At 40.9% G+C, this 13,269-nt stretch overlaps 1 protein-coding gene across 4 annotated transcripts in view; it reads right to left on the reverse strand.

Moving 5' to 3' along the window:
• The window catches only part of bach2b (BTB and CNC homology 1, basic leucine zipper transcription factor 2b), a 92,848-nt gene that overhangs the window by 14,357 nt on the left and 65,222 nt on the right, over nt 1–13,269 (reverse strand). For all 4 annotated transcript variants that reach the window (XM_040027279.1, XM_040027271.1, XM_040027277.1 and 1 more), the window contains one exon: nt 8,859–10,370. In XM_040027279.1, the coding sequence (XP_039883213.1) occupies nt 8,859–10,370 (1,512 nt within the window). The remainder of the gene's footprint in view (nt 1–8,858; nt 10,371–13,269) is intronic.

The following is a 13,269-nucleotide window of genomic DNA, read 5'->3' on the forward strand; positions in this document are numbered from 1 at the left end:
CTGTTTATTTTCTTTAATGATTAAAAAAAAAAAAACAGTTTCAAAATTTTAAAATTGAACGTAATTTAAACCCCACAACAGTTAACAATAAAATCTTTATTAATATCTTAAAACTTGGCTTTTGTTACACATCACGAGATTAATGAAGGATTACATTTTAATTTACTAGTAATTTTGAAATTAATCTACCAGGTAAACGATTCTCTCTCTGGGTTTGCTTGCTGTCAGACAGTTTCTAAATCTGACCACAAGATGGCAAAAAAGCCCTACTCCACACGCCTGAGAATAAGCGACTTGGTGAGATTTCAGCTCTCTGTGCCTCATATTTAACACACAGCACATCCTCAGCAGATGGGGCAAAGGTGATCCAAGAAAAGAGTCCCCCTCCATCTGTCCCCTAGTACCTGGAAGTGTGCCAGTTTGACAGATTGAGAGGGGCAGTGACTTGTCAACCTGATCTAAATCAGTATCAGGTGAACTGTGGGTGCATGAGTATCTGCACTACTTAGCAGCAGTCCTCTTATGCTGCTGAACAAAAGAATTAATGTGCTAAATAGATCTTTAAATAGGCCAGGAGAATCAAATCCAGAAAGCCACCAGAAGCTTGGTCCCTGATATGACAAGAAATCAAGGTTGTATCTGTTTATTCTCTTTCTCTCAGTCTGGAGAGCAACAATAAGGCAGCCTCTTTCTCTTAGGTGAAGGCAGACCTTACAATAAGCATATCACAGGCAGATCCACCCCAGTGGTATCTGTCTGCACCAGAGAGCTGTAGCTTTAGGCAGTGAGGGAAAGAGAAGAGGCATAACAAAGAGCCAGAGGAAGACAGCCAGAGAGCTTGGCAGGGATGAGAGGAGTTGCAGCTCTCCTTTTCTCCTCTCCCCTTCCCTTTCTCTCTCTGTGGCTTCCTCAGTGGAGCACAGGAAGAACAAAGTCAAACAAAGGAGGAAGAGACTAGATAGAGATGCAGCTCCATGCTTCTACTATACTTGGCCGATGGAGCTCGGCAGATGCTCCCTTGAGACCTTTGGACACTTAGATGACTACAGACAGAGGTACGGCAGAGGCAGCTCACCTCTGTTTCTCCACCAGATTGTGTACAGCGGTGGCTGAGGCATCACCTGGTGCAAGTGCTGCACTCAGGGGGATAAAGCACTGTGCCTACCCATGACAGAATCAAAATGACTTCTCACTGAAGAGCAAATTTAGATCTCAGTCTGTCTCTAGGAGAGGAAAAAGGTTTGAGTTTCCTCATTAGAGGTACAGCCCTCTGAGCTGCCAGGGACCCTCATCTCGACTCGACATCTGCATGCAGACACATGAATAAATAATAACGCAAGCTTTCAAGGCCACACTCAGCTCTGTGTGCTCCTCCAGGGCATGACAACTCCAGCCTCAAAGAAAAAACAGGCAGACCTATGAAACATCAGGAGCAGCCAGGTTCACACAAAGCCAAGGGCAAGATGACTCCTCGTCTGTGATTAGAAGGATTATGTACCATAATGTGGAACGGACTGATATTTATATGTGGCACACAAGCTATTTAAACTACAAGCCTAATTTAACGATTTAGTGAATTTTTCTATGTTCTTTGTATGTAGAATCAATAATTAACCCGACATTCATGTCTTTGGACCGTGTGCTGATTACTCTAGGATCTTTGGCCAAAACAGGCAAAGAAGAACAAGAGGGAAGGGGATGCCATGACCTTGTAATACTTTCTTTCTCGACTACTCACTAGTACACAGGGGATGGATAAATTTAACCACTCCACCGCACTAACGAGTTCAGCAGCACAGCCGGGATGACAGAGTACGCTTCAGCCATGGTCATAAATTCACAGCCAACTGCTCTGGATTTACATTTCTTTGCAGCTCTCCTCCCCACCCTTAGTCTACTTCTCTGGGTCATTATGCTGGAAATGGGGTACAGAGTGAAAAGTAGGGCTCATCTGTTATCAGCAGCGGTGCGGTGCCAGGCATGGGCGACGTGTGCTGTTAAACAATAATTGATGTTCCAGTCTCAAATTCAGGATACACATATTACTTATGTGATGCTTTCGACTAGAGAAGAGACAAGTTCTCTCACAAATTTGGAGCGTCTGCACACCATGCACTAAAATTTGTCTGACTGCTTATACTGTTGTCTTCAGTGCAACATCACCCTCTCTGTCTGCTTCTCTGAATATGAACAATCCAGAACATGAAAACAGCAAGATGAACATGACTCAATGTCTTTTTAATGATGTGAAATGAGGCAGATAAAAAAATTATTAATAAAATAACAATGAGCAGGTGGGTACTCATGTCAGCCTAACAATACTGCCATACAATTGCTGTTGTTTTTTGTTTTGTTTTTTTCCATTTGCTGCAGATCAGTATCAGTCTCATGCCAGTGCCTTCAGTGTAAAGCAGGATGTGGTAATTTACTTTTTTAATGTTGCAATGTTGAAGCTCTTCATTTGAATAAACACCTCCAACTTCTTAGAGAGTTAACCAGCTCTGTGCCAATGACAGAATGATAGAAGAAGACAATTACTGTCTGGCCTGTAATATTAAACTGCATTTCCTTTTGTCTTCACTAACTACAGATGTTGCCAATTAAGCTATTTGATTCAATTCGATGCAATTTCATTCATATAGTGCCAAATTACAACTGCCACCTCGAGGTTCTTTATATTTTCGGGTAAAGACCAAACAATATCAGTGGGAAAATCTCAACATTCAGATGACCTCCTATGATGAAGTAATTGACCACAGTAAGAAGAAATAATAATATCTGTATTAAATACATGGGCACGACTGGGGCTCAGGAGGAAGAGCAATTTGTCGGATTTTATCTAGAGCTCAGTGGTTTGGTCCCTGCTTTCTTCAGTTACACTTTGCAGGTCAAAATGTGAATGGGCAAGATACTATACAACAAAAAAATGTCCCCAACGTGTGTGTGTGTGTGTGTGTCGGAAGTTAAAAAAATGCATAAGGTATAGGATAAAGTTGATTTGATTTCTTTAGTTTCAGCAACACGCAGGTACCATGAGGAGACCTGCTAGCCAAGCTTGAGTGGGACACCTCGATGGATGATCCCCAGTGGGACAGTTCACTGTGGTCTGCGTTCCACCTGCAGAATCCACCAGAACCCTCACTTTACTCCTACACAAATGTATTTGCTCTGGAAGTTTCTTTAAAAGCTAAAGCAATTTCCTAAAATTGTCTCTAGCTGATACCTCTGGCATAAGTCCGTGTAATATTTGCCTCTCATGTAATCCAAATTAAAATTGGATTTTATACTGGAATGTGCAGTTTATAATTCTGCATGCGTTTAATTAATCCCATCTCACATGCTTATAAATTAGATTGTAGAGTAGAATTTCCCATGCATGCCATTAGTCAGCATTTAATGAAGATCATGATAATGTTGAGACATTCACTGGTAACTGTTCTGCCCCACTCTGAGCACTCTGCAGTGCCACTGCAAATTAAAAACAATATCAGACATTTAACTGTCAAAATAGTGAGCTGCAGAGGAAACAGATATAAAGAAATGGGTTGGCAAATAAGAAAAGTGTGTCAAACTTCATCACAGAAAATCCAAAAACAGACCTTGTAGTACTTGACACTATTACTGGGAATGTGGGTACAAAACATCACAACACTGGTTTGCCAGTGGCTAAAAAGTCAACATTGCAAGAATTCTGCAGATTACCATTGGATGCTAAATGTCTCTGTGCTTCCAGGACCTATGCAAAGCCTCAAAGACGAGAGTCACTGGAGTCATTTCTGTGTCCCAGACAGCCCTGTGCTTTTAGATGTATTGCCCCTATGAAGCATGGAAAGCAATAAACAAACATCCTCCTAGTTGAAACAAGGCTCTCCCATTTTTGCCTACGTAGATGTTCTTACCATCATATTTCTGATTCCATTACAACATTAAACTATAATTCCAAAGAGTACTTTATTTCCAGTTGATGCTAATGTACTGCCTACAATTGCCTGGAGATGGCAAGGTATCAAAGGCACCAGTTACAAAAATTTAATGTGGCATCTTATTCATGTACTGGTATCACTATTTTATGCGACTAAAAAACAGCTCCAAAGCTAACATTATGAATGGCAAATCTTTATTTAGACCACAGCCACATCATATCTAGACTAGAGTAAAGTTTCTTTGGCATTTTGCAAGAGGAGCGGAACTGATATTAAGGTCTGTGCATTTCCTGTCCTATTTTATGTGTTGCCTGACAGGAAAAAAAAAAATCAATGTGCTGATGTATCAGGACTACTTCCTTATTCCTCCCACTAGCTCTGAGATCAATATTTGCACTGCTGTGGCCAGACTATACGCGAGAATGAGCTTTACGCCCACACCACAGTCAGAGCTGGAGGTCTGACAGCTACAAGGAGACAAACTGGGGTACTAATGCTGCTTGCGCCAGATGCATGATACACGCTCAGCTTAGATAGTGCTGCTAGTGGAGATTTGCCTGCACTGTCATAAGCAAGTAGGACTGTGGCAACCAACACAGCATTAGCTATAGATTTGAGTGATCGAAATTCTCAGGTCTCTTTATTAACTCAACTAGTGACTAGTCGCGTGGTTCTGGCACGCATACAGCAAAAGAGCTCAAATCAAGACCACTAATGCGATCGCTGCCAATAAATGCAACAATCAGTGACACAATTTCATTTATTAAATATGCTACGAATCTGGCTATGTTCTCCCTGTGTTTGTATGGCTTTTCTCCAGATCCTGGAAAAAGTGAGTGGTTCTGTGAGAGGCTGGCAACACTGTCAGGGGTGCACCCTGCCTCTCGCCCTGTGGCAGCTGGGACAATTTTGTCATAGATGTTTAAGATCGAGCTCACCTACAGAAATGCATTATATCTCTTAAACGATATGCTTGTTTGACAATAATGTTCTTCCTCTACCCCCCCCATTTTTGCACATGTCGAGGAGCGTGTCAGGCTACATTTCACTGTGTGTTATACTTGTATAACTATGCATGTGACAAATAAAGAACCTTGAACCTTGAACCTTGTAGCGGCTGTTATATGTGGACATCAGGTCAGAAACACAAGCCTGCATCTTGATTTCAAAAGTATTTAAAAGTACATTAAAAAATTATCTTGATCATTTATTTCAAACATCACAGTTGAAATAAATGGATTGTGCCCTGTGTGATGTGGTTATTACACTGGACACATTATTAATGAAAAAAGATGGCAGTGTAGTAGCGAAACTGCTGGTTAAACTTTGTATATTTGGTCAACCAAGATATTTTTCAGAGACATGCATCTTATACTTTTGCAATTTTTAATTGATGTTGATTTTTTTGATTTCACTAGATAATAACTGCTTGCTTTGGTTACTCTGATGGTGACAGAGCGCCACTGGTGTGTGGCTAGTTGTGTAGTGCGACTTAAACAACGCCGTACGCTGTATGTTCTAATTTACCATTTGGAATTGAAATGTAATTTTTAGGCTGTTCTTCTGGTTTTATAGCTCAGTGCTATAAATTAATCCCATGTTACAGTGGCATATTTAGCAGGCCCTTCAAAGGCCCATAAATCTGATGGTAGAGGCTGGTATGCATCGTGCAGTGAATGTGATAACTACTCATAACTGCCAAGCTGCTTTATCTCGCAGCTCTGTTTGTGCAGCAGAACAAAATTCTTTCCACAGTAAAGCACAATCCTGTCATGTAGCTCCAAACCTTGCAACGCACTATCTCGCTCTGTGAAATGAATCACCATGGCAACACTCCACTATCTCTCTCTCTCTCTTTTTGCTCTCAAGTTCAACAAAACCAATTCTGCCTACACTTCAAGCAAATATCAGTGAATGTCATATCATAAGACATGTGCTCTTTTGGAGCCTCCTGGAGCCAAAAGGTCATAAGTTCAAACACTGGAGCAAAAAGACTGTACAATCCAGCTGTCTGGGGAGTGTGTCACAGCTTATTTGAGATATATACAATTTAGTGCTATTAACAGCTACTAATCAAAGGTAAAAAATAAATAAATACAATACAATACAACAAAATATTTAGAAAGAGACACTTTGGAGATGCAATGTTTTCACCTAACACAGACAGACAATCATTTGCACTCAAATTCACACCTAACAGCAATTTGGAATTACCAATTAACCTAACTCGTAACATGCATGGCTTTGGACTGTACCCAGAGCCACGCTAACACGAGGAGAACATGGAAAAGGCCCTGACCACACAGTGGATCTAAGATTCAAAGTGAAGATCGAAATTTTGCTTGTAAAAAACAGCAGTTTTAGGCCATAAAGTTTTTCTCTGAGAACTGATTTTATTATCTTTCTCTCAGATGGGAAATCTCCTCCATGTTATTACACCAAGACTGGACTTTTCCTGAGAATTAAAGAGTCTATCAATGATCTTTACCTGGTAAACAACAGTTGTCTACATTTAGGAGTCTGGTAGACTGAGGGAGGTGGATGTGAAGGGATGGGGTGGGGTGATTAGAGGATTTGCTGTTATGCTTGTCAGCACTGTTGAGCTGTGTTACGGCTCCATCATGAATGTCACACCTACTCACTTCCAACTCACTGCAACCCCAGACAATTAAAAATTTACTGACACAGGACATTGTAAAGTAGTGGTTGAAATTACTTTGCAATATGCAAAGCTTGGTAGAAGTGTGGCCAAAGGGGGCCAGGTGAGGGTCTCTCACTAAAACTTTACTGTCCCCTATGGTTATCATATCAGTACCATATCATATAAGTGGGTAAAATTACAGATCAGACAGAGCTATAAAAATGATTTTGTCCTTACGTAAATGAAACTATAACAAAATAACAATTCAGTTATAGCCTTTGGGGATGCACAATAGCAACTGGCTCAAGGCCCCTTATAGGTAAAGACATTAATACAGAGAAATCCCTAACAATGGGAAGACCTCCCTGAGAGCAAGCACTTTTAAATTTAATCTGGATTAAACAGGGAGCAAATGCAGAGAGTATGGGAGAAATAAGCTCTCTCTTTCAAGTCCCTGTCAGTACCCTCACTCTAGCAACTGAAGGCTTTTCAGGCACTTTTAGAATCTCTTGTGCTTGTTAATAGCAGATGCAAAACAAAATATCTTTAGTTTTGAATATGGACTCCCTCACATCTGCCTCAGTGTTAGCACCACTGGTGGTTACTCACTAGACATTGGACGTCGGCTAGATGTGCGGACTTGTCTATATATTGGTTCTGTTGGACTATGACCAATTCTGGACATCTGTACAACATCCAAACCAGGTCCACAATTTGGACGTCCAACCATGGCCCAACTTTGACGTCAGTATGACGTTAACCATTTGAACTTTAGACCAGGCCATTTTTTTGGACGTCATCTGGACATCCATGATAGATGCAGGGAATTTACATGATTAGTAAATATAATATTTTTTAATTCACAAATTTTAACAATGTTGTTATCAACATGATACATATGAATATGGATTATTTATAAACAAACACAATTTATTATGTGTTAGCCTGCTAAATTATTCAGTACCCATGTTTCTTTGTTGTTGTTATTTTACATTTTCCTGTTTGTCTTTAACTGGTTTATTTTCATTAATAGTCCAGTATGAACTGGACTATCTGCTCAACAGTCTTTGTTGATACACACATTTTTCAAGCTGCCTGTGAGAGGCTGAGGAGATTTCTATTTGAAACCCACTGTGGAACTGCTCACTTTTGTTTTTAGCTCAGGTGCCTGCCGTATCTTGGAGATGTCCGCTGATCACACCTTTACACATAACTGTTTCTTTACAGAAAACATGCCCTCCACCCTCTGGAAACATGGGACTGCAGAGCCTATAGAAGCAGTACAAAAATGACGTCTAGAATGAGTCTGTTTGACTTTGAAAAGACGTCCACAGCCACACTTTAGCCTGTACACAGAGGTCGTACAGACGACAACACTAGACCTTCAAGAGACGTTGAACGAAAAAAAGACCTTGCCTGGTGTTACAAAACAACCTCTTCAGTGGACCAAAATTGGACGTCCAAAAATGACTTATAAAAGATGTCACTCCAATGACAGCTCTAAATGTTAGACTCATGACACACATCTCTGAAAATGCATAAAATGCATCTATAATATCAAAGCACGTCTAGGTCAGAGACCGAATGATTAACTAAAGGCGGCAGCTTTATTGCTGGAGAACGTTTGAACATAAAATACAAGAAAACTAAACTAGGAACTCAAAACAAGAAGCTCAAACTAGAAAACTGTGAAACAGAGAACCAGAAGCACGGTGGAAAAACACAGCATGGTGAAGGTACAATGCAACAAAGGGCAAGGGAAAACACAAGGCTTAAATATACAAGGGAGTAAAGAGGGAATGGGAAACAGAAGGGAAACACAGCTGAGACTAATCAGACATAACGAGACAAGGGGAAGCAAAACTAGATACACTGACATAGGGCACAGAATTTCAAAGTAAAATAGGAAACACAAGACAAGGACAAAGATGCAGACTAGACACCGAGACAGAGACACGACTGACTGGGAAGACAGAAGGAACATGGAGACAAGAGTGACAAGACGAGGAACACGAGAAAGGCAAAGGAACAGAAATATAACACAAGCAGAACCAAAATCTGTGAATAACAATAATCAAAGAATACAACTAAAACACACAAAACACTGGGTCACAGACCCAGTACCCGTGACAGTATGTGCTGCTGTAAATCTTGCTTGCAACATTCCTTTTACTACACAATGATTTAATGACCGCTAATGGAGAGCAGGTAAATGCAATATAATTAGTGTTGGTGGACTTGAGTATAATAGCTACACTCTGTGTTAGATGTGAAAAACAATGTTTTATACTCACCTCTGATCCTTGCTCCTGCACGTGGCAGGACTCGCTGTCTCCCTCTGAAAAGGAGCCCGACTCGTCACTAGAGTTGGTGCCATAGGACTGCTCACATTTGATCTTGGGCCTCACCTGGTTAAAAACAACCTCCCCTCCTACACTTTGCTCCTGCTGGTCCACATTGAGACAGCGAGCCACATTAGAGCATGGCGAAGAAGAGAACTCAAACTGGGGCAGGCTGCAGGGAGACCCTCCGCTGCCATCCTCTGCGTAGGAGTATGAGGAGCAGGAGCTGGAAGTTCTGGTGCGAGTCTCACAAGGCGGTGAGCGCGGGCATACTTTGATTGGCACTGGGCAGCTGGTGTTGGGCCTAGGGCGGCACAGGACTTGGGGCTCAGAAGAAGTGGTGCTGGGACAATAGGACTGGGAGGTGGGTAGGGAATGGCTAGCTCCAGCCCACAGCCCCTTTGTCATGTGCTCAGAGAGCTCAATCTCCAAAGAGTTCCCAACAGGGTAGGAATGCGCTGGGTTTCCCAGGCGATTGCAAGCCCCTGAGGAAAATATGACACTGCGGCGGTCGATTTCAACTTCCTGTTTGCAAACCCCATCGCAGGAAGTTGATTTGTGGGACAAACTAGCAGGAAAACCATCCACCTCTTTTGGGGATGCAACAGATAGAGCCACCTCCCCAGTGAAAGGGCCTAAGTCTTTTGTATGATCTCCCTGAGAGTTTCCTTTGTCCTGTGGGCAGATAAGTCTGTTGGCGAATAGCTGCTGTGACGTGTTGGGCAGACTGGAGATGTCAACTCCTTTCTTGAAGAAGGCTCGCAGGCAGGAAGGGGACTTGGGTCTCTTGGTTCTTTCTACAGATATAGGGTTATCCATCTCCATGGCTGTTATGACATCCGTATCCCTGGCGTCCTGCTCATCCCCTGACAGGCACAAAGGAATGGCCTCTTCCTCTGCCTGTGGTTCCACTTTGATCTGTGCCAAAGGCAGTGTGCCCTGATTTGCCACTGCCCCACTAATGGTGGTCTCCTTTAATGTGCTTGGAAAACCTGAGGTACTGGTATGTGAGGAGGAGTCATTATTGTGCTTGTTGCAAGCCCACTGGTATTTCCGGTACTTGGGGCATCGCGGCAGATCCGATGCTCCATGGCGATCGAAATCTGGCCGGCTATCTGTGAAGTTACCAGGCATAGCCATCGTTAGCCGATCGTTGTCGGGGTCTCGACACGAAGTAAGGGCATCTGCACAATGTCGGGCCATGGGGGAGGTGGGCCTTTCTGCTTCTGATTGCATGTTCTCATCCTCCAAGTTATTTGCTTCTCCTGCCACCTTGTGGCAAAGCAGCAAGCCGTCCTCCTCGCTGCGCAGCTGAGCTTCCAGGAAGCGAAAGCATGAGTCCTCGAGGTTGTGCATGCGCAGGAATTCAGCACAGCGGATGACCTCCTGAATGTTTTCTCTGCTGAGTAACAGCTTAGCAGTGTAGGCAAACTGCAACAATGGGGCGAATCCTCTGGCAGTGACCTGCAAAAAACAGGGAAATTGCCAGCATTACTATCAGCGCAGCTATTGTTCAGAGCACTTGGAGTGTGGTGAGACAAACTGACAGCTCCAATGACATACAAAAACACTGCAAAGTACTGGTTAATCTTTTTATTGGGCCAGCACTGAGCATTCTATACAGCAGTAAAAGAAGATCTGGTGCTATACTGGACGTAGGTACGTTGTGTCCATCTTTGTGTTCATAATACCAATCTGTGGGACATTCCAGCATCAACACGTCTGCTCCACAGTCATACAGAGTTGGCTTTCCCTACAGTCCTGCTACTGCTGTATTTGCAAAATTCTTATTTGCAGTGAGATGTATAAACACATGCAGTGGTTTATGTTTAGTTACCTATTTTTACCCTTGACATGAGAACTATAAAACAAAGAGATAGCTGTACTTCAAAGCTATATGATAGTAATTCTTAAAATAATTAGCAATGATCTTCACAAACTGAACAGTAGATCATAGCGAAAGTTTCAATATTGATAATAAATTAATACTTTTTGGATAATAATACATAAAAACACTTTTCCTTTCACATTTTGTATGATTTCCGCCTATTCCCATTGTAACTATGTGGCATTGGCTAAGAGAGGGAAGCTTTCCATTCCATGTTTGTATACTTTATGGAGATCAGCATTAGATTCACACTAGGTTGTGCTCAGCTCTTTACTCTGGCTCTACCAACCAATTCCTGCAGGTTTATCCCAGGTTAGGTTAGGTACATACAGGTTAGGTTACTTCACTGGTGACAAACACAGTGAAGGGAATGAGATAGAAGCTACTTTTGAGTGTCCATTAATGTAAAGTCTTTCTTAAAGGATTTAGCAGATGCTTGTAGATGAAAAGCATCTGCTAACACAATATGGGTTTAATAAGCCCAGTGTTTAGTTGTTTAGCTGTCTTTGCTGGGGGAAGCAAGAAGCTGAATTACCCATGGTATTCGGTATGCTCGAATAGCAGTAGCTTCCAAAGGTCCTGCAGTCACTGTCAGACACCCCAGAGAGCAGCAGCAACAATCTGTTTTTTATAAGGACTGTTGGGGAAACTGCTTTGACTACCAGTGCCTTAACACTTTACACTGGACTGGTTTTTATATGGCACTTTTCTACTCTTCCTAGCATTCAAAGGGCTTTATACAAGACACCTCATTCACGCCTTTAACACAAGAACCTTTTTTTTTTTTTTTTTAGCTTAAATGCTTTCTAATATTCACACACATTCACACTCCGATGGAAGCATCAGAGAGCAACTTGGAGTCAGTATCCAGCATCTAAGGATATTTATTAGTAGAGTGGAGCAGCCAAGGTTTGAACCACCAACCCTCCGGATTTTGGCTTACCCAGGTAACTTCACCCTGGGTTTTCTGCACTACAAATGTGGTTCACTTCTTACAAGGGTAGATCCCCATGGATTTTTATTCTTTGTTTTCTTTTTTTCTTCTGTTGGCGGCGAACAAATTTATAATAATTTTATTGTTCGCTATGATCCAAAAAAATGACTACTGTACTTGCTGACCTCACATCAAATTTGTACTAATTTGGAACTTTATATTTAGTCTTTACTCTCAAACCCTAAAACAGCACATAGTCTGCAAATGACTGAAGAAGAAAATAAAAACTAAAACTGTCAGGAGCCCGTCATGTTCAGAATTTGGATTTAAAATCAGCTGAAAGAACAAAATTTTCTATGATTCTTTAAAAAAAAAAAACAGTATAAAACTACGTTGTTGCACTTTACCAAAACCACAAAGTGTGCACTAAATGTGGTATATTAATGCTGTGTTCTACTTAATTCTACTTACCTCTTTCATACTCCTGGCAACAACAATACAGCAATACCTAACCCTCCTAATCAGTCACATTCATTTCACTTTGATGTGCGACAAACCGAGGTGATTTCCATGTCTCTTTTATCAGGCTGTGGGACAGTAAGCTTCAGTGTTTCAGTGGATCCACTTTACATTTTCAGAGCACTTTACATCACCTAAGAACCTAAAGCAACTAAAGCTGTTCATAAAAAGTAGTTCAAACAACTGTAAGAATATCAAATTGACAATGTACTTGTAATATAAACTAGATAGATAGATAATATAATACAATAAATATAATATACCAGCAAATAATGCCACTCAACTGAGTGTATTTCAGACTAAAAGAAAAAAGACACATAAAACAAAAATATTTAACTTTAGTTGTTCATTATGTCCATTACTCAGTTAGCTACTCTGCAGAAAGAAGTCCAAGTAGGAGCAGTGTAGTATGTACATGTACATATATCTTGAGCTCATTTGTTGTATGGAATGAAGAAGATACAAACTGCCATGTATCGGGGTTTTTATCAGTCCAACAAGTACGAGCTAGCAGAACAAATGTCAGAGAGAGTCTTACTCTTGTTTTGGATTATTTCTTGTTATACTACAGACCAACATATTTACAATTTAAGAACTTCCTAGAGTTTTCTAGAATTTTCCACTGCTCACATTCACACAGTTTAAATTAAAATGAGTGATTTCTTTGGCACACATCAGTGATAAATCAGTAACTATTTTAGGTTTCAGGTTCTTAACTAAGGACACTTTAGCATATAGACTGGAAAAGGTAAGTCTACCTCATGAATTACAGCACAAGTATGTATTTTTTTTTATTAGTGGGCTATACAAACTTGTAATCAAATGTAATCAAACCTGCAGAAAATATAGAAACCATACTAAATAAAAAAATCAAATGTTTTGCTGGACTTAGTATTGTATGTTGTATGTATGTATTGTATGATTCTTTTCTGTGCTTATTGCTTAGATGGTCAAGTTGGTGTATTCCCTCCGTGTTTTCAATTTTGTTTATTTAGTCTCAGTGTGTTTATTTTATTTACTCA

This window comes from Simochromis diagramma, unplaced genomic scaffold, assembly GCF_900408965.1.
Source record: "Simochromis diagramma unplaced genomic scaffold, fSimDia1.1 OVJJ01000746.1, whole genome shotgun sequence".
Lineage (NCBI taxonomy): Eukaryota > Metazoa > Chordata > Actinopteri > Cichliformes > Cichlidae > Simochromis > Simochromis diagramma.